This window comes from Stegodyphus dumicola, chromosome X1 (genome assembly GCF_044657685.1).
Source record: "Stegodyphus dumicola isolate Sdum_Otavi_A_Nest chromosome X1, ASM4465768v1".
Lineage (NCBI taxonomy): Eukaryota > Metazoa > Arthropoda > Arachnida > Araneae > Eresidae > Stegodyphus > Stegodyphus dumicola.
Window position 1 is genome coordinate 111945966 of NC_140780.1, and position 22024 is coordinate 111967989.

Genomic DNA, 22024 nt, shown 5'->3' on the forward strand with positions numbered 1-22024 from the left:
AACAAAATCAGCTGGAAGAAGAAAAGTCACCTGCGTTTCATTACCCTCAAAACTGAATGAGTTATTCAAAATTTATGCTATACTGAGATTACTTTTTGCCTCGTTTTAAACAGGTGGACAAAACTGAAAGCAAACTGTTGGCTGACTTAAGTGCTTTACTTGAAAATGTTGATAATCTATTTTGACTTTGTTTGGCATCATTTCTTCAGTCTAAAGCAATTATTCTATGATACTTTGATAATATTAACTGTACTGTTGGTCACAATAAGCAATATATTTTCCACATCTTCGTATACAAACAGTTGGAACTTCAGCAATTTAATAATAATATCCAAATGGTAAGATTAACTGCAATCATGTTAAGTGACATCTGCTGTAACTTTATAAATTTATTAAGAATGCATCACACTTTATTATTTGTGATAAAAAACTGTGGATGAATTTTGTAGAGAGAATTATGTAATCTGTTGTTCCTATTAAACTATATAATAATTTATTTCTCTCATTTTAGTTCATTTTTTTTTTTTTTTTTTTTTTTTTTTTTTTTTTTGAAAAAAGCTTATTTTATAAGGTAAAAAAAGGATTTTACCTTATTTTTTTTTTTTTTCACTTTTGCATTGCAGTTTTTTTTTTTTTTTTTTAAGCAGATGTGAAAAATGTGCAATGCCCTCACTACTATTCGAACTCTGGACTTCCTGAATGCGCATTGAGTTTGCTTCCGATTACACCTTGAAGGCATGCAGAAAAAAGAGTGAGAAAATACTTTATATACTCCCTCTTTTAAAGTGTGACTTGGGATGAGGGCATCCAATCGTGAAATTCTGATGATGAATTATGGACCACAACCATTTAGTTTGGATGCAGCTATAGACTCATTAGGCCTTTTGGGGGAAGAGTAGGAGATGTGAAAAATGTACAGTTCCTCTCGCCAGGATGCGAATTGTGGATCTCCCGAATATGCATCGACTTACAGCATGAAGGCATGCAGAAAGGCGGGAGAAAATGTCTTATAGTGTATTTAATTACATTCAACAATACTTTGTGTAAATGCGGTTTTAAACAGTGTGGATTTTGATGTAACATGGTCTTTATGATTAATGAATTGGCAAAAGATTTGCCAACTAGGAATTTTACATTTGAGCAAATAAAAGTAGTAAATAGCACATATGCATGTATATATATAAGAATATTTTATAAGTTTGAGTATAAGCTATGATATGCCATCCAAGTTCATGTATTATCCGACATAGGTTATTCATAGGTTTCTGCTCGAAAGTTAAAATTTGTTGAAAAAGCAAATGATATCCCTTTAAAAAACTTTCTTGACCTCAAAATATCAAGTTTAATTTTTTACCTGCGAATAGATTAGTTTTGCAACTGATGGATTACGATATCTCCACTTTTAAAGGCTACCTTTTAAGGCAGACTTTTGTCCAAATTATTAAAGCTACAACAGATGATTTTTTTTGACTTAGAGTAATTTTGGAGGAAATTTGCATAAAAGGATGTCATTCAAAATATTTATGATTCTTAGCGAATGATGACTTGAAGCAACTTGAAAGTTGTTTGGGAAAATATATATTTTCAAATAATGTTCCTCGCTTTGAAACACACAAAGAGGAAATCTTAATAGAAATTGTGCAGATAGGCAAAGATTTTTGTTTTACAAATTTGGATTGCAAAAAAATGTGATGGAATATATTGATTCACATTTAAGTTATATGGAAGAAGAAACCGTTTTGAAAACAGAATTACAGTGTTCCTGTGGAGCAGATAATGATTATGCCTTTGATGTCATAGTTCAAGAATTTATCTTTGCTGACCCTTCAACTTTTATGAGAAAAAATCGGTATAGTTCCAATTTACTCATAAATGCCGTCGAAATTCAAAGGAAGCTCCAGAAGGAGATATAATAATCTAAATAATGCCATCAAATATTGTAGACAAATACTAAGCAAACAGCTTATTCTAAAACATTATAAAAAAATAAACTGAGCTAAAATTGAAGTAGTATTTCTCTTCTGTAACGTTTATATTTTTTAAATTATTTTCTCTGCTGTTTAGTTAATAAAAATAAATCTTTTACGTTTTTAAACTTTTTTTAAGATGAAATTTTTAAGGAAAAATACATTTGAAATTAGACCTCAAGAAGCACAATTTTTGCACAATGTGGATGCTTTTTGAAACAAATTAGCTGTGTTTTCCAAGGTATTCCTGTACCTGCATTTATATTTGCTTGTGTATTAAATTCAAGAAATACAAATTTGCCAGTTTTCTGAATTTTATTTTCTCATAATCTTGTGTTTTAGTTTTCTGATGTTCTGCTGTATACAACCAGGGCACCTACTGCTCAACTGCAATTCAAAGTTCATGGACAGCTTCCTTTGTCTGGTGTTATGGTTGAAGAAACTGAACCCAAAATGGGTGTAACAAATTGCTTTACTATCTATGGTGGTAACAGAGCTCTAATGGTTGCTGCCAGGTAAATATTAAAAAAAAAAAAAAAAAAAAAAATCATAATTTTTCTTTTGCTGTTTGTGTAAATGCCCATGTTTTTAAATATTTTCTTCTTCAATGTTTATTGCAAAGAAGAGGGTTTTAATATTTCATTGCCATTTTAATTTTATTCTAGCTGTGATGAGGAAAGGAAGAAATGGCTAAAAGACTTAACAGACACAATCCAAAATGCAAGGGAACCAAAAGAGGATAGTTACTTGTATTCTAGTCTTCGCTCATGTAGTAAGTTTTGTGTTTTTAAATACTCAAAATTTCTCTTGATATTTTCGTGTGATTTTCTTTATTAGAAATATAAGCATTTTTCTGTCAAGTAACAAAAATATCAGGAATATGCACAGCCCTTAACTAAAATGAGAAAAATAACTCTAGCAAATATATCTCCAATTCTTATTATTTAAGACTAGATGTAAAACAGATCCATGAACAAGTCCTTGATTAATTATTTATATCTCACAGTCAGAAAATATTTCTACTAAGGCCAGAATCTGGATGCTCATCACTGTTGTTTACTAATCATAGTTGTTTAGTTACTGATTGCTACTTAATGGACCCCTGAGAATATGAAGTTTGATGGTTAAATTCTTATATTTATCTCATATACAGTACAAAGTCCGAAATCCGGATTCCTCGGGACTTCGGCAATTCCGGATTTGGGATTTTTCCAGATAATTGATCATGAGTTTAAATCTAGTAAAATGGGATGTAGAAATTATAAAATTAAAAATATGAAATCGTGATTTATAAAATAATGAAGTATTTATGATCTAAAGGGTGTCAAAATTTACAAAAAAAAAGCTTAATGTTTATTTGTTTACCTTATTAAACATTTCTTTCAGTGTAAATTGTTTAAGTTGCTTCGTTTTTTGTGCTAATACTTTCTCTTTAATTCTGTAGACAGACATAATCTCTTGTTTAGTTACATTGTTGAAGTCCTGTAACTGCTGTTTCGAGAATTCTGACTAACTTGTCAGTCGAAATTTTCTCGTTTTCAGTAACTTCTTTGTCACTTTCTTCATTATCGGTAGCGGTATTTTCTGGATCTAAAACCATACTACAGATTTCGCCATTCATTTATTGATTGATGATTGAGAAGCATTGTCATCACAATAAAAAACTTCTTTCATATCATCTTCATTTATTACTGCTTCTCCACATTTCTTTACAAAATCCGTTAATTGGAAAATTTAATCTTTGTTTTGCGATATCCAAAAACCATTAAAATTAGTGGCTATCGTCATCAAATTTAGCTATCCTTCATTATGCGTATTTGGCTATGCATCATGAGCTTGGCGACTAACAACAAGTTCTTCCATTAAATTTTATCTTGCTTCTATTGTGCACTGAGACAATTAAGCCTGAATTGTATTAGTTTATTTATTAATTATAGTTATGTCTATTTGTTGCACATGCTTAAGGCTTATAATAAGAGTTCTGAATAAATAAATTCCCACATATACTTAAGCTTTATTGAGGGCGGGCACTAGATATCGTACCACCTGATGCAGTCTATGCGAGTCCTAAATTCTGTGCGGCCAGCGGAGTCCTGACGCTGGTCCTTGGTTTATGTGAATTAAAAATCATTTATTCTTAATTCAAATAGCCCTAAATGTAATCTTTAGATCTATGAGTATCATCAACAAAATCTATTTTTAGCACATGGAAAGAAATTTTTGGTAAATTTTCTGTCATCAACATTTTTAATGCATTTAACTTAAATCTGTAATAATTGCCAAGCATAATGTCAACATAAAAGGTTACCATACTCCTTTATTATTCAATTACTAACATAAAAAAATTGTTTAGGCATCACTGCATGAGTCATTACTGAAGTTGTTATGTTTTGATAAACATGCAGTGATGAAAGGAAAGTATAATAAATAATGATTCACTATGTTGGAGTCAGAGCAATGATATATATGTGGAATGTTTCAGTTTGAGATGCGTGCCAAGGAGCTATGCAGCAACAGAACCAAATTACTGATCCTACAAATTTATGCTAAAAGGATTGTTTCTTCAATAACAAGGTATTTTATTTAGTGTCAAAGTGAAATTTAGAATCGGTACTCTCCAGATGTTTTATTATGCATGGAAGGGGGAATCAAATGTGCATGCATAAAGCCTACGATGAAAGCGCTGTTGGTGGTTTTGAGGTCTGGATTTTGGATCATTCCGGATAATGGACGTTCGGATTTCGGACTTTCTACTGTACTAATTCCTGTGCTGAAGCCTCACTGAATACAAGTAAAAGGAGAGTTGTTAAACCTGCTTTTCAAGTTAAATATCTGGGTTTGCATACAGAGTTATGAAGAATGTTTTTGAATGTATTTTCATATAGCACCAAGTGATATAGAAATATTGTACTTAAGAATACTTTTAAATGCATAATATGGGGCGATTGTAAATCATGCAATCCCTGCAAAAGTAGTTTATATATTAAAAAAATACTAAAATAAATTTAACTACTATTGTAAAATTTAAGATTTACAGTACGAAAATGTTAGTGAATTATTTAGAGATATATATTTTAATTATATTTCTACACTGATGCCACTATAACCCAGATTGAAAAGAATTTTTAGAATAGAAGAGAATATAGATTTTAATGTTCCTTAATAACCTAACATTAGATAAAGAATAAATGTTAACTTACCCATGTTATAATATCAAAAAGAACACATGATACAGTACAAAGTCTGAGATCCAGATGTCCAATATCTGGAATGATCTAAAGTCCGGACATCAAAGCCACCAAGGATTTTTTTTTTTGAGAAATTTTTTTGTATGCACATTTGATTTTTTCCCCCATAATAAAACATGTGAAGAGTTCCAATTCTTAATTTCACTTCAGAATTAAATAAATTACCTTGTTATTTACATCCCAAACTGAAACGTTTTGCATAGAAACATTGATTTTACATCCACTAATATTTTATATCCCTGACACCAACCTGGCAAATCATTTTTATATTTTGCTTTCATCACCGTATGTTTATCAACACATGATAACTTGAGTAATGTGCTAAGAAATGTTGACAAGGTGGTGTATTGAGAATACGGCAAAGCGCACGAGGGCTATCTGCCTAAGAGGGATGTCTTCGTGGAGGACTTTCTAAGAAGAACTGGCTCGTATACACGTTACACATGGGGAAAACCGTGAAAACGCCCATGCAGCCAGCACGTTCGCGGGATTTGAACCTCGGACCGAACTACCAGTGTTCAGCTATTTTACCGCTCGGCTGCTGGTGGGCAAAATGTTGACAAGGAAAAATTTCATTCCATATGCTAAAAACAGATTTTGTTAATGATACTTTTAGTGCTATTTGAATTAAGAATAACTGGTTTGTTATTCACATAAACACAGAACTGGCGCCAGACCTCATGTGGTCGCACTGGATGGCAGAAAGACAAAATTTTGGGGATTTTAGAGAAGCAGGGAGCAGCAAAATTAAGGAATGACAAAATATTTAGAATTTAGGGAAAGTACTGGGACCCAAAATTTAGGAGCTTCAAAAATTTAGGACTTAGGTGCTTAGCAGAATTTAGGATCCCCCAGAGACTGTATCAGGCAGTAAGATATCTAGTGCTGGCCCTCGATAAGCCTTAAGTACATGTGCAAATTTATTCATTCAGGAACTCAGGTAAGTATGTGCAAAAAATAGATGTAAGTTTTATAAACAACTAAATTAATATAATTCTGGCTTAGCTGCTTCAGTGTGTGATAGAAGCAAGGCTAATGTTAAAGGAAAAAATCGTCTTTCTTCACATTGAAAAGTCAATTGTATATGACATAAGAAAACAGAAAAGGGAATTGTTTGAATTTTTGGTGATTCCGACACCCCACACGCAATGAATAACAGAAAATTTTTGCACTATGCTACAAGTAACGATCATGACAAAATAATGATTGAATGGGTCAGACAGCATCGCAGCAAGGGCATCCCACTGACGGATGCAGTGCTAAAAGCTGATGTCAAAATATTTCATAAAGAAATGAACTTGAAAAACTGAGTGCATGTATTTGACAGGTTGATTAACCAAATTTAAAAATTGCAATGGTATAAGGCAATTAAAAATTTCAGGTGAAAAAGCTTCAGCTTATTCTGAAGCTTCTGAACAATTCGCAGATGAATTCATTGAGCTCATTAATAGTGAAGAGTTATCTCCAGAACAAATTTACAATGCTGATGAAACTGGCCTTTTCTGGCAAAATGTACCACGAAATACCTTTGCACCTCTACAGAAAAGGCTCCTAATGGTGTCAAAGATTCCAAAGCGAGACTCAATTTTAGCTTGCGTAAATGTTGCAGGAATGTACAAGTGTAAACTTTTCATAATCAGAAAAAATACATGAGCTCCAGAATTAAAAGGAACAAAGTATTTCCCCGTTACATATTGTGAAAATAAAAGAGTATGGATGACACAAGCATTAATGAATGATTGGTTTAAAATCATTTCATACCCGAGGCTTAGCAAGATTTGAATTCTATTCGTTTACTTGATGATGCAAAAATTGTCCTGATTGTAGACAACTGTTTGGCTCATACTTCGCTTAAAGTTTTAGTGAAAGATAATGTATCAGTATTGTTTTTTAATAGTGTGTGAGCTGAAATGCAAATATAAAGTAGCATTTTTAAAATCCATGTTAAATTTCTTGAATAATGGCAACACTGTTCAAGAATTTTTGAAATATTTTAGTATGAAATCTGCTGTGCGGAACATCGCAAAATCGGGGGAGGTTGTGTCTCCAGCTACATTAAAAAATGCTTGGTATAATTTATGGTCAGCTATCATATTTCATGGTGAGGATGATGAAGATGATAGCTGCAAATTTTAAGGTTTTTGGCTATCGCAAACCAAAGGTGAAATTTTCCAGTTAATGGATTTTGTAAAGAAACGTGGAAAAATTGCTCATTTTCAATTGCAATCATTTTTTTTTACATCAATTTGCAGTATCTAACAGCAGGTGTTTTATTTTCTTGTTGCTTTGTATTCTGTAATTTTCTACACAATTTGAGAATATCGCCCTTTGTTTTTGAAGAACTCGTAATATGTTGTGCATTTAAATATTTGTGAAAAAATAATAAAAAAAACCTAGATTTTCAAAATGGAAAAATGGCAATTCATAAATCGATAACGCAAATGTGCAAGACTTTATAAGATAACTGCAAATCGTTGTTTAAATTTTAATAGTGCTCAAAAATGAATCTATACTTCTGAAGGGCAACAAGATTAAGTAACGCATTTTGCATCGATGCTGACATTTAATTTTTTCACCCCGTATTTTGTAATTTGGGGAGTCTAAAATAAAAGAACTGTAAAAAAGTTCTTAAAGAGAAATGATATTGGTTTTTTAATGCTATATCCGAAAATATAGCATATCACTTCTCAGCAATTAAGCGCGAAGGGTTTTATTTAGTATTTTTAGCACCGTTTTCGGACCAGCATTTAACGAATCGCCCGAAATCGGGAAAGAGGAAGGAATTTTTTCCTTCTCTTGTGATGAGTGCTAGACGTGTAGTTGTAGCGTACAAGGTTTTTCTTTGCACTGCTGGCACCATTTCTCATTTGTCAACTTTTTTCTATTGCTTTGTGGGGGCCGTCTTTAAAATAAAGCATTCCTCTTAGAAAGTATTCTTCAGGCGTAAATTTTTGACACTTCTTTGCTTAAATTTGGCATCTATATAGAAATTGTATTTTTTATGACTTTATTTTCATTAAAATTATTTTATACTTATTCTGAAATAACATATTTCTGCGCTAAAATGTCTCAAAATTAATGCAGCTATCCATGCGAACAAATACCTGTATTTCAAAAATACAAAAAGAAAGTTTTCTTTTATTGAAGACTGCGTTTTCTTGCAGTGTAAACTGTTCATATATATAGCTTTATGTTTACTAAACCATTATATTATTATTTTACCTGTAATATCACTTCCATTTTTCTCGGCTCCTACCAGGATATAAATTAGTAAGATATATAAGAACAGATTTCTTAAGATAGAAGAAAGCTTTTAGCAGAAACCTTTGACCGTTCTGTTACCATTATAGTAGTCTCCTATACTGTTTTCAACATCTAGATTTATATGAATAAACTTTAGCTTTTGTTGGCTGTATCTGCTCGCGTAAGTTCAGAACATGAGCCAAAATGTTCAGGTGGTTTTTGCCTTGTGAGTTTCATACTTAAATTACTTAAATTTTAATTTAACTTTTGTGTTCTGTTGAATCCCGCAAGAAGTAATGATTATTACATGAGATGCATAAGGCTGTTAAGCTGAAATTCTATGAAAGAAATTTCTTGAATGCTTCTTTCGAGTTGGCGTTGCTTTAATGGACGATTTTAGACAGGGATATAAGTCGTCTGGCTGTCTTGATGGAGCCAAAATTTAACTTTTAAGTAGCTACACTCCGTACGCATGAATAATCAAACAGGAAAAAAATAAAAGTTTGCTACGTCAGTTATTTTATTTGTATACAGTCCATAAGTCGATACTTATCAAAGCGATAGTCACTTTCCATGCCACACTTGTTTGAGCTAGGCAAGAATTATGGAATGATCCCTGTAAAGTTTTGCTGCATTCTTAAAATGAAATGTGCATGGCCATGATATTTTAGATTGATATTTGAAATTGAGAAAAATTTTCACAAGGGGTCAATGCTGTGGGTGTCGAAAAAATGCATTTTATCTTTTATTTATAAATTAAAATGCTCAAAAACAGCTTGTACTAACGATAACATGCTTTATGTTTTTCTCTAAGATGGTATAATGTTTTCTTTTGAGCTATGTTTGTACACGATGTTTTCGCCACTAGTGAGTATATTTGCATACCATTCTTCTGAGTAGAATTTAGAATTTATATTTTAGTAATACGTGGACGAATTGATCTGTATTATTACTAATTTTATTTATTTTGATTACTGCAAAGCACACCAGGGCTATCTGCCTATACCAGTTCTCAACCGGTGGTACGCAAAGAAGCAAAGTGTTTTTAACTATTAATCTCAAAAATTAAGCTCCTGACATCCTGAACGAAGTTTTTCTCCAACACTTCCTAAATTTATGCGATTTGAGCTTTATTCAAGGTCAGTCACCGCTTATAGACTTTAGCAAGAGACGAGCCGTAGACATAACAAAATTTACCATAAGTGATGTTTTTAAAAGGTGTGGTAGAAATGGATGCTGTATATTTAATAGGAGATAAAAATAATTAACTATAAGAACAATAATAGTATCTGATTAATTCTTTTAGAGTTTATCGATTTATTAGCATGTCAGCACTCTATATGTTGCTGTTTCCTGCCTCATATTGCTCCATTTTCAATGAGAATGATTTTTTACGTCGGTTTGCTGTCTCTAAAACAGTATGCATTTTGTCTTCTTGTTGCTTTGTATTCCTCACTTTTCTATGCGATTTGAGAATATCGTCATTTGTTTTTGAAGAACTCTTAATATGTTGTGCATTTAAATATTTGACAAAAAATAATAAAACAAACCTATGTTTTCAAAATGGAAAAGTGGCAAGGATTGACTAAGCAGAAAAGTGATGATTCACAGGTGACAAATCCAGAACAATCTACTAGAACCAAGAATATTGAAAAGAAAAAAGTGTGTATAGAAAATATATTGAAATTTATTAATCATTTGGGTTTAGTTGGAATGAAGATGAAATGAATCCTCAACCTCAGTGTATTGCTTGCGGTGAACTATTATTCAGTCAAAGTATAAAGCAATAATTTCTTAAAAGACATCTTGAATCTAAGCATACCAATTCAAAGGATAAATCTGAAGAATATTTTAAGAGAAAATTATCGGGAGTTCAAAAATAATAAACAAGTAATGTAAGGATCAGGTGAAAAAGCTTTGGAACGTAGTAGCCTAAGAATTGCCAAGAGTGAGCAGGCTGACGCTACTGGAGAAAGCCTTTTAGCAGCAGCTAAAGATATCGTTTTGTCATTGCGGCTAAAGAACTTAATAATATTCCGTTATCAAATCGTTATAGTATGTCGACGAATTCATGAAATAACAAATTCCATAAAAAACACTTATTCAAAAAGTAAACCACAATAAGTATTTTGCATTGCAGTTGGATGAAAGTACTGATTGATATAATGAACTGTGTTCAATTATTAGTTTACATATGTTTCATAGAAGATAAATGAATTGCTGAAGAGTATTTATTTTGTGAATCTCATCATGATAGAGCAATTGCAAATGAAATTTTCAAAGTAATTGACAATTTTATGTCTGAGATTGAAATTCCTTGGATTAAGTGCATTGCTGTACGTAGTGATGGAGCTTGGGCTTTAACAGGAAAACATTCCATTGTTATTTCTCAGATAAAGGAAATCACACCTGAAAGTTAATTTACTCACTGCTGCATTCATTGTAAAGCTTTAGTAGACAAAACAATCTCTGAAAACCTGAAAATCATTTTATATCAAACTGTGAAAATTGTTAATTTTATTAAAAGCCAAGCTTTAAATTCAAGAATATTTATGATTTTATGCCAAGAGAAGGGCGGGGAACATGAAACACTTTTGTTACATTCTGAAGTAACATGGTTTATTCAGAGGCAAAGTTTTAAATTGTCTTACTAAACTGGAAGAGAGAGGAAACTTAGAAACCAATCTGTTTGTAGTGTTTTTAGCCAATGTCCATTTTCACAGTCAAAATGGAATTTGAAATGAAAATCTGAGGGCTTGTCTTCACGACTACAATCATGCACTAATTTGAGAGGAGGACTAGCCTGAGAAACAAAAGTGGCAAAACTTTAAATCTTGTAGTAATGCTCAAAATTTGACTCGTCAAATACATGCACAAATATATTATACCAAACTGAAGGCCACCTTTCTCATTGAACACTTTTTTCATTTTCAGTGTTTGTACCTTGTTTGCATAAAACATTGTACATAAAATGTACCTTGTTTGCATAAAACATTGATGATCCCATAATTAGAAATCCAGAGGTGTAAAGTCAGGAGAACATGTAGCCCAAAATCCTTTTGAAATGAGATGATCAGTAAAAAATCTGGCAGAATCCACACTGTGTTTAGTCTAACAGCTAAATCCTCCTGAAATCATCAAAAGCTTCAATTCTCTTCAAGTAATACAATATAATGCTGGATGATGTCAGTATGCAGAGTTCCATCCACTGTTAAAAATGTGAGCTCACATTTTGGCGTGACACAGCACAACAGACACCAGTTTTTAATTAATGTAGAAGTCTTTCATGAAACACATGAGGGTCTCCATTGTTTCATATTCACATGTTTTGACTTTTAATGTATTACTTTTAACATAACTCTGCTTAGATGAATTTTTTAGGTTTTTAATGATTGGCACATGCTTGAATCTGAAAATAAGCTCTTGCACCCCTTTTGAAAAATGTGTTTTTATTTTCCTTATTTAGGAGTACATTTATTACAAATTTATTTATTAAAAATTAATTTACCTATACATTCAAAATAATATATAAATTTTTAATTGCAAAGTAGTTATTGAGTTTTCATATTAATCCTTTTGAAGCAAAGCTGCTTATTTTGAAGGAACCATGTTAAAGTCAACATTTGCATTTAAGAGATTTATGACTGTTGTTTGCATGTACAAAAGTGATGGAAGTTTAATTTCGTATAGTTAGGTGATGGTAACTGTTAAAAGTGTCTGCAATGCTACTTTTGTGAGTGGATAAGGTTTTCTTTGTCAAGTTTTGCCAATTCCATTTGAATATGTTTATTGGCTCATCCTTCAATAAGATCATCTTTAAAGTGTTGTCATCCATTCAATTTGAGTCTATTCGAAATGGATCCAGTAGCCATTTCTGAATTTTGCTTGTATTTCCTATGGTAAAGTGATATGGTGATATGATTAACTCAGTTGTTGGGAGTGTATTTCGATTTCAGATGTAATTATTATTTTGTTTTCCAAAATGATTGTATCAATAAAAAGAAAGTTTGCAAGATTCCTGTTTCTATCTAATGTCTCCAAATTTTTCGTTTTCAATAAGTACAGATAATTTTTCCTGAACTGCTATTATATGCTTACTGAATCTTTGTATTGATGTACTTAATGTCTCTAGGTGGCTAAATATATCTGCTAAGTAGCTTCTCTTTTTTTCAAAAACAAATTCTACAAATTCCTTCAATTTTTATGAATTTTTAAAATATTTACAGACTTATGGAACACCCTGTGTATAGATTTATTTATATATATCTGTTATGAAAACAACTACATAATGTGTTCCAGTGTGGCACTGGTAGTTGATTTTGAAACAGCAGAAATTTGTTTTTAAAGTTCTTTAGGCTTGTGAACTTTCTTGGAACATACATCTAATTTTTCCCATATTTCAAAAGGAAGAAGTTGCGCAGGGTTAATAGCTGCAATCCTAGTATGTCAGCCATTTAAAATCAAATAATCTGCTCCTGTGCATTTAACTGTCATAAATATGACATGCAAAACTTTCTGCCATTTAGATTCCATATTCCCGTTTTGTAAAAAATAGTTTTTAAATGACAAACTAGCACTTTCTGATGTTTATACTTAGGCATTATTCATTAATTTTCATATAATATTTGTCACTCTGTTAATTTTTAAAACTATAATAATTTTAGATTATATGATTTTTTTCCCTGTTTGTCTGTGTTACTTCGTTAATTACCTGCTAGTAGCTGAAAATTTCTTTTTCTTAAATATTTGTAGGTTCATCTGATGAACTGCTGGAGCAGGCTGATAGCCTTCGGAGCTCTGACATAGTCACAGCTGGTAGTGGATCAGCAAAGCCTTATCAACATCGGTCAAATACCACTGTGCATGTTTGTTGGCATCGCAATACTAGTGTTGGTAAAGAAGATTACAGAAAAGCCTTACTGGTAATCCTTCATGAGTTTTTATTCATGTCATTAGTAACAGATAAAATATGCACCCACTGAAAAAAAAAAAAAAAAAAAGGACAGTTCTATTACTAGGTTGACTGATGAAATGCAGTGTATGTTTTTTCTTGTCTTAAAAGCATGACTTAGGATATACTATATTAGATTTTCATATAGCATTGTTCGAACGTATGTATTTTGACACAAAACTGGATTTTTCCTGAAATGACATTACAGTTTTTTTCCATATTTTTATTCTGATGTAAATTGTGCTTAAATACCAAATTGTGTAAAATTTGCTGAAAAATTCACAAATTTATCTCGTTCCCTTTTCACAGTTTGTGCCAAGAATAATTCACTTTGTGAAATTCTTAATTTATGGTAACCTATTTCACTTTCCCTTTCATTGTGCTCGAACGGAAAGAAAGATGCATTGTTTCATCTTCCAATTATATATATATATATATTTTTGTATTATATTTTTTATCATATTTGTTATTTTTAGATATTTTTTTTCTTTTTCGAATTTCGTTTTAATCATTTGAGTGGCATGGTGAAATTATATTTTTTCAAATAATTATTTAAAAATTTCTTATCATTCAAATTGTGTATTTTAAGTATATTTATTAACCTTCTGAGTTGTGCGGGCTTTTGGATCTGTCCTGAAGACCTATACTGGAACAGCATTTGTTAGCTAAATTTGTATATTATTTTAGTCTCTCTATTTTATAAACTTACATTCATTAAGATGACATTTACATTATTAAAGAAAGTAAAAGAGCAAAATATCTTAAAAAATTATAAGCTAATGTATACCAACTGTAAAATTCTCATGACCGAATAAAGCTGATCATACTGCTCAGAGGATTAATATAAATTTTGAAAAGAGTGATTTTATTTATCTCAGTTGTGTTTTTTCGAAAGAGTACTTTGTGATCCAGACTACAGTGTATTTGAAAACTGCAACTATTGCAAAAGAAAATACAATTATGTGCAGTTAATATGTCTTTCTATAGGCCAAGCATGAGTTGCATACATTGCTTTACCTAGCTTTATCATTGCGTTATTGCTTTGCACAATTTTATCATACTACATTCAGTTTCTGAAAATATTATTCATATTTTAATCCATAATTTTATTTTTAAAATCGCAAGAATCATGTAGTCTAAGATTTAAAAAAATTAAATAAAATAAAAGTAGTAACGTTTACGCAATGTTTTTTCTTTTCAATACCTTCTAATTTTTCTTCAAGCATTTCTGGAAATTTAATAAAAATCATCCACCTTTTTTTCTGTTTGCTGTATACCACAAGCATTTTCGAAACATGTTGCTATATCTGACATTCATATAAGTAAAAGCATTGCCATTTGTTTCATCAGTATTTGGTCAGAGTAAAACAGAGAAGTTACTTTTACCATGATACTGAATATCTTTAAAGTCTATTCATATTGAAGGCATGAGATGGAAGGAAAAACTGGTTTAATCAATATAGAAAATGTCTTTAGATGATATCCATGTATGTCCTTGGATAAATTCTTAAGTCTTCAACTAATTACTAAGACATGTTGGTATTCTTTGTTTATGATATGATGTGATTTTCTACAATGTAATTTAAATTTATACAAGCATTCAGTCAAAAACCAAAAGTTTCCCTTCAGTTTCACTTGCAATGACATTTCTTGTGTCTTTTACATTAGCACAGACCCATTTGATGGTATATTTGGTACTGTGCAAAAAAAAAACTACAGCAAAGGTGTAAACCTATGGCTATTTTCTCCTTGAATGTGCAATTTTTTTTTTGAAGTTGATTTTCCCACAAATTGTTTTTCCTTTTCTTTTTTAAAAAGTTCCATTCTTTCCTTTTAAATGCACTTCTGCATTTGTTTTTAGTGGTGACACAAGTATATTAAGATTTTCCAACAGTTAAATATCCATACATTTTGTATTCTAGCATTCTTTTTAACATTTCATTTGCATCCTCAGGGAGAGCGCTTTTTATTTTTTAGACATTTTAGCTGTAAATAAAGTTCAAAGCAAAGGAAAAAAAAAATATTTAAATTCAAACGTTTTTACTGAATGATAAAGAATTAAAGCATCTCCTGCACTTTTCGGTTTAGAAGAAGGCGGTATTTATTCTATCCCATTGAGTAACCTCATCCTTATATTGGGAGGCAAATAATCTAAATCATATAATTTTGATAATTTTTAAGGCCAATAATTTCCGTATTAAAGATAATTTTTACATGCTCTGTAATAGTATGAGGGATAACTAGCTACTTAAAACATTCTTTATAAGAGGATTAATGTAAAACTTTTTTATTTCATACGTTTTCACTAAAGCTGGGCCATGACCCAGACTGTCAAACTCTTAAAGATTAATTTATTTTCTCAAATATTAATTTGAAACTTTGCGCTAAAGATTTTTGCTTTTAAGGATAAAAAAGAGAATCAATCTAAATATAGTTAAATCTCAATGAGCCCAAACTGAAAGAACATACCCCTCTCAGAAAATAAGTACAGTCAAAAGTCGTTAATCCGGATCTCAAAGCTACAACTTTCTGCGCATGCGTGAATGCATGATTCGTTCACGCATTATGCGTTGTAAGATTCTGGTAAGGGTAGGCGTTTACGCATGCGCATAGGCATGTACGCATGCGCGTTTAATGTATAACGGATGGTATAAGCTAAGGTAAAATTATCTAATTATCTATTTCAGTTAATGTTGCAGATTGCGTTGTTTCTTAATCTTCGAATTGGATCCGGCCCGTTCACATGAGGATGCTCGCGGCGCAGTTGACGCAACTTTTTTGACGCCTGCGTAAATTCGCGTGACGCAGAAGACGTAAAACTGAGTATGCTCCTGTTCAGCTTTTTCGCCCGCGACGCGCGCATATAGCCAATATCTGATCTAGTTCTTATCACGTGTTGTAATCAGAAAACCTTCTTGCTTACCCGTTTCAATATGGCGTCAGAACCACACAGAGATGAGTTTTTGCTTAGAAATATCATAACTGTATACAGCAACAAAATTATCAGCATTGTTCACGCCATCTTCAGATTTCTCAAACCGTATATATTGGTATAAATTTAAAATTCTGATTAAAGGGGAAAACTGTATATTTATAAAGCAATGATTCGACCAGTATAACCATACGCTTCACATATTTACAACACCGTAAGTAATAGGAACCTAAATAAATTACAGTTTCTACGAAATCAAAGTTTCTGCCTTACAAAATTCTCCTTAATTATTATAAATATTGGCTACATCATGTGTAATAAAAAGCTCTATAAATATCCCAATATTAAATACAGCAAAAACTAACTTCAATATAACAACTTCTAAAATAAAGCAGTTGACTGTGAAAGAGTATTCAATAAAATACAATTACGAAATTTTGGAGGAAAGTTATAACTTGTGTCAAACAGCAATCTTTTATTGAAATTTAATTAAATTACCTTTGCAGCGACTTCTACTTGTCACATTATTTTTCACAAACACTGCTATCACAGATATCTGAGTGGTCAGCGCGCTGCTTTGCAAATGGTAAGGTGGTGAGTTCGAACCTCACCTGTAGACAGTGTATAATTCAGTTAGCTTTTCTCATTTTAAAACGTGTTTCTTATATTTAATCATTAATCATTATATTCTTATTTTACCTATTATTGTTGTTTTCATTTCTTATTTTATTCATTATTATTATTGTTTTTAATTTAGTTTAAAAATGTGCATTGCAAATAGAAATCCTTATGTAATAATATATCTGCATCTCTTTATCATATATCATCTACAAATTCTCTCTTTATTTTTACTTTATTGGATATTTTATCATGCACATAATTTCTCATGAACTGTACAAAGTTTGAACCTTATTCTAAATTCAAAAATAAATAAAAAGGAAAACAAAAGACCAAGTGAGGGGGAGTTAAAAATATATGAAGTTGGTTTTATTATATGGTGGATGGTGTATTCCAAACCAATTTTATAAATTCTAATTTTCATACAATATAGAATCTGCAAGTCTGTCAAACTGGTCGATACTCATCCTGAAGTAATTAAAAAACAAGTAATATACAAAAAAAAAAAAAAAAAAAAATTAATTCCTACTTAAGTCCACAAAGAAAAATTAAAAAAATACAAATAAATACATAAATATATAAACATAATTTTTTTTAATTAAAAATTTTAATATGTGAAAAAGCTGTATTAACATCAAGTGTCTTTCACTACAAGTTTAAGAAATTGTATTTGAACCTGAGTGTATGAATAAAAAGCATTCTATGTACTGAAAATTTGAACAAGATATAGGGAGAGTGTGAGCTAACAGTAGGAATTTAATAATTCTGGATATTCATTTCGCAAACGAGGCAGTAAAAAAAAAAAAAAAAAAAAAAACCCTCTTTGAATAGGTCGCTCTAAATAAATCTTTCAGACCCATTCTTGCCATTTTTTGCGGTTTTGCCTCTCCTTAACAATTGCACTTAACAGTAAAGTTTCAGCTATATAAAAAAAAAATCATCTGATTCTGACAACTTGCCGCAAACATACAGAAGCACAGCGAAGTAATAAAATACAGCTCTGTTGATGCTATATCACAGTGTCACGTGATTTTTGCGCGAAATAATTCTATTGGTTAAACGCACTCTTCGCAAGCGTACTCGTTTGGATGCTTTTACGCTGGTGACGTAAAAGTGCGTTCGTCAGCTACGTTTCGAGTGTACTCATATGGACGGGCCTTTAGAGCAATGTTATAAAAGTAAGCTTGAACTTTCGATTATGTCAAATAGAATTTCTGATATATATTTACTAATATGTAAGGGATCTACAAAGCGAAAGCATGTTTCGATGTCCATCAAACAAAAATCAGAATTGCTGTAAAAAATGGATAAAGGCATATCCCGTGTTTCTCTAACCATTCCGAAATCTGTTTATAAATTTCACACTGCTTTGCGGAGAGGGGAGGGACGTCGCGGCGCGCAATGAACTGGAAGTTGATCTGTCATCACTATCCTTATCTTCAGGTCAGATGTTTTTATTTTATTCAGCTTATAATTCCTTACTAAATGTAGTATTTCATCTTGATGTATTCCATCTTTGATATGATTTAAATCAAATTCCTCGTCATTATAAATATCAGGAGTACACATTAAATAGTTTTCTGGTTACAATTTTCTAATTTCGACTATGCGTAATGTATGCTTTACACATGCGCGCATTGAAAGAAATGTTTAATGAAGTAAACAAATAAATATTAAGCTTTTTTTTTTTTGTAAATTTTGATATCCTTTAGATTATAATTGTTCTTTATTTCATGAATTACGGTTTCATATTTTTAATTTTATAATTTCTGCATGCCATCTTACCAGATTTAAACTGATGATCCATAATCCGGAAAAATCAATAATCCGGAATCGCCGAGTCCGTATTAAAAATTTTACTTTGAATCAGTATCAGTTTTGAATGCTATGTTTTGATATTCTCTTTGACTTATCTTTGAATTTCTAGTTCCAACAACCATTCTCTCAAAAATTTTGACTGAATGAAATTCAAGTAATCAATTCTTGTGTCTATTCACAGTATGGCAACTAAGTAATCAGAGTGCATAAAAAAATAAAATTGTTGCAATTATTTATGCTGATCTTAATGCACATGCAACAGGTGATTAAAGAGAAGGTTTGTACAAGTCTATCTCTGGCACAGCTCTAAGTGTAGACTGTCACATTCTCTTTATCTCTTCCATATCAATAAAATGCTTTCCTTTGAAAGGATACTTTAGTTTTTGGGAGCAAACATCATCACAAAGAGACAAATCTGGATAACTAAGTACACATACTTATTTTCAAGACAGAGAAATTAGTCTTCAGAATGGTTATTGATTAATGTGAAGATGCATTATCATGCAATAGAATGGTTTCCAACTGAATTACCTAAGATTAAAAATGATTTGTTTAACTCTGACCTATTGAAGTCAGCTAAGCCAAACATTAAAAATTTCAGTGTTGTTTTGAAACCTCAGCTTCTAAGTTAAAACTAATATCACTTAATCTAAGCTCTGTTAATCAATCCAGCTAATAACGCAGGAAAATAATCATCCAGTCTTTAGCTTAGATTCCAAGAGCATAAAGTGAATACAATAACAGCAAATGTAACTGAGTGTTCATTTGTACTCAGCTACACAGTTTAAAAACTAACACATTAACTGAACTGCTTTTTATGACTGAGAATATAATAATAATTTAAATATTTATAAATAAAATAGTGAATTAGAATCTAATAACCTGGTTTCTAATTTAAGCGGACCTACCAATGGCTGAGTGGTTAAAGACTGCTGAATATTAGTAGTTTGTCCTGAAGTTCAACCCAGGTAAACTAGCTGGCTGGATGGTTTTGCCTATGAGCAACTTTTCTCCTAGTAAAATCCTTCATGAAGTCATTCCATTCCTCAGGCAGATAGCTGCATGTGTTTTGTCGTATTTAAATAACCAACCAATCTAATTTATGCACAATTTCTAACTTAAGAAAACTAGAAACTCGCTGAAAACTAGTGTAGTTATCCAGACGGGAGGAATATGGCAAATACAGGGCCAATGGTTCTAATAATCTTTTTCTGATTTTAGATTGTCACTTGTTAAACTCACTTAATTTGTCCTGGTGCAACAGCCATCCATCACTCCACAACTGTGGCCTTTTTCTCCGTAATTTTTTTCATGAAGTCTTTGTACTTCAGTGTAGTAGTGTTGATTAACAGTCTGACCACTGGGAACCCACTCAATTATTACAATTCCATTAAAGTCAAAGAAGACAATATTACCTTGAATTTTGATTTTGACATGTGTGTTTTGTTCCTTTTCCCTGAAAACCACTTATGCCATTCAAACACACATGCACAAGACAAAGTTTCATCTCCATAAGCCTCAGTTAACATTTGAAATGTTTCCGTAGCTGATTTCTTAAGTTTCACAAGAAACTCAATGTTGATTCGCTGTTCTGTTTTTACATTAGACATTTTTTCCAGCAGAATGCAGTTGCACCTATTCACTCAGTGACACAGTACTCCCAATTGGTGTGATTAGTTACGTCGAAACTGGACGCATGGATAGTGGAGGTGTGATGACGTCACCAAAACAGTTGTTGCCAACTCCACTCTTCTTTCAAGCTACACACTTAGTCTCTCTTTTTATATGTCACACCTTGTATGCAAATTTGAATTAACATTGTGGAGATAAAATTTTTGACTGCTTTTAAAAATACTGCCGCTGCTGTGATTTTTACAAAACTTGCCATTTTCTCTTAATTTAACTCGGTAAATTGAAATATGGAATAAGAATTGTCATGTCATTTCAGAAAAATCTGATTTTGTGTCAAAATTCGTGTATTAGAATATTGTTATATGTAAATCTAATACGTAGCCTAAGCTGCACTTTTGAGACATGAAAAATGCAACTTAAATTTCATCAATTGGCCACATAGAATGAGAAATATAGAACTGTCCCACGTTTGTTAGGGGCTATGCATAATGTAATGTGTGATTAAATGCAAAATATCCACTTAATGATCGCTCGTAGTGCATCTCATGTTGATAATGAAGTTCAGGGAGTTTAGTGATAATTTGTTGTCTGTTACGAATTACCTAATAAGTGTTATAGGTGTCTAGTACAGAAATGACATAGATCTGTGACATTTTCAACATTATTTCTATATTTATATCACTGTCAGTTTTATAACTGTGTACTATAATTCTTTGATTTACTAAAAAGTAAATTATTTGGTTGCTGTTGTTTTATACTTTAGCTATGCTTTGTGTAAAATAAACTAAGGAGAAAATATTTAAAATGTAACGTAGTTATATGATTCCAAGACATTGCTTGATCAAAGGATGGCTTATTAGTATAGCCAGCAGGAGATTTCAAACCTTTTTCCCGTTTAATTTCATCTTGTGTGTGAACAAACCAAGTCTTGTTATTATTTTAGAGCAGGTATGAAGCAAAACCTTCCAGGACAAAGGCCTGGTCACTGCTGAGTTTTGAACCCTAGACCTTCTTTCCAGACAAGTGCTTTGTAGATGTACTATTCCTTGTGAGCCATCCAGAGCTGTTAAACAACCTCAGATAATATCTCCCTAATTATGGAATTTATGCAATGTGATCTGATCTTATGTATAAAAAATTGATGGAGCTAGGATTGTGTATCAGAAAATTAATCATAAAGTAAATTTTATTTTGGTTTTAAAATGAAAACGAGTTTTTATTTCAGTATTTCTGCTCAAGCTCACACAGTTTCTCAAAAAATATTATTTATAAGGACAGTACGAGATTGCAGATTCATTTATCAAGTCAGAGAATTCTGTAGTGCAGTGTTACAAAGTCAGATATGGTCTGCACAGAGACAAGAAAAATTAGAACTCAGGGGTGGGTCCATAGTGATAAATTAAAATTAAACTGTATATATTTGTTAAATATGTATAGACAGTGTTGATTGTAATGACTGGTCAGTAAAGCAAATTTTCCACTGCAATGACTAATACATAATTTCCCAGATATTTTCTCCATTTGTATTAGTTTATTTTTATGTAGAATAAATGATTCTCACCACTTATTTATAAGTTTTCATATAGCCAGGATAATTTGTTTCAATATAATATTT

At 31.5% G+C, this 22024-nt stretch overlaps 1 protein-coding gene across 3 annotated transcripts in view; it reads left to right on the top strand.

Annotated features, from left to right (window-relative positions):
• Positions 1-22024, top strand: part of Cdep (Chondrocyte-derived ezrin-like domain containing protein) — a 295887-nt gene that overhangs the window by 247820 nt on the left and 26043 nt on the right. For all 3 annotated transcript variants that reach the window (XM_085807133.1, XM_085807131.1, XM_085807132.1), the window contains 3 exons: positions 2310-2482; positions 2633-2739; positions 13211-13380. In XM_085807133.1, coding sequence (XP_085663259.1) covers positions 2310-2482; positions 2633-2739; positions 13211-13380 — 450 coding nt within the window. The remainder of the gene's footprint in view (positions 1-2309; positions 2483-2632; positions 2740-13210; positions 13381-22024) is intronic.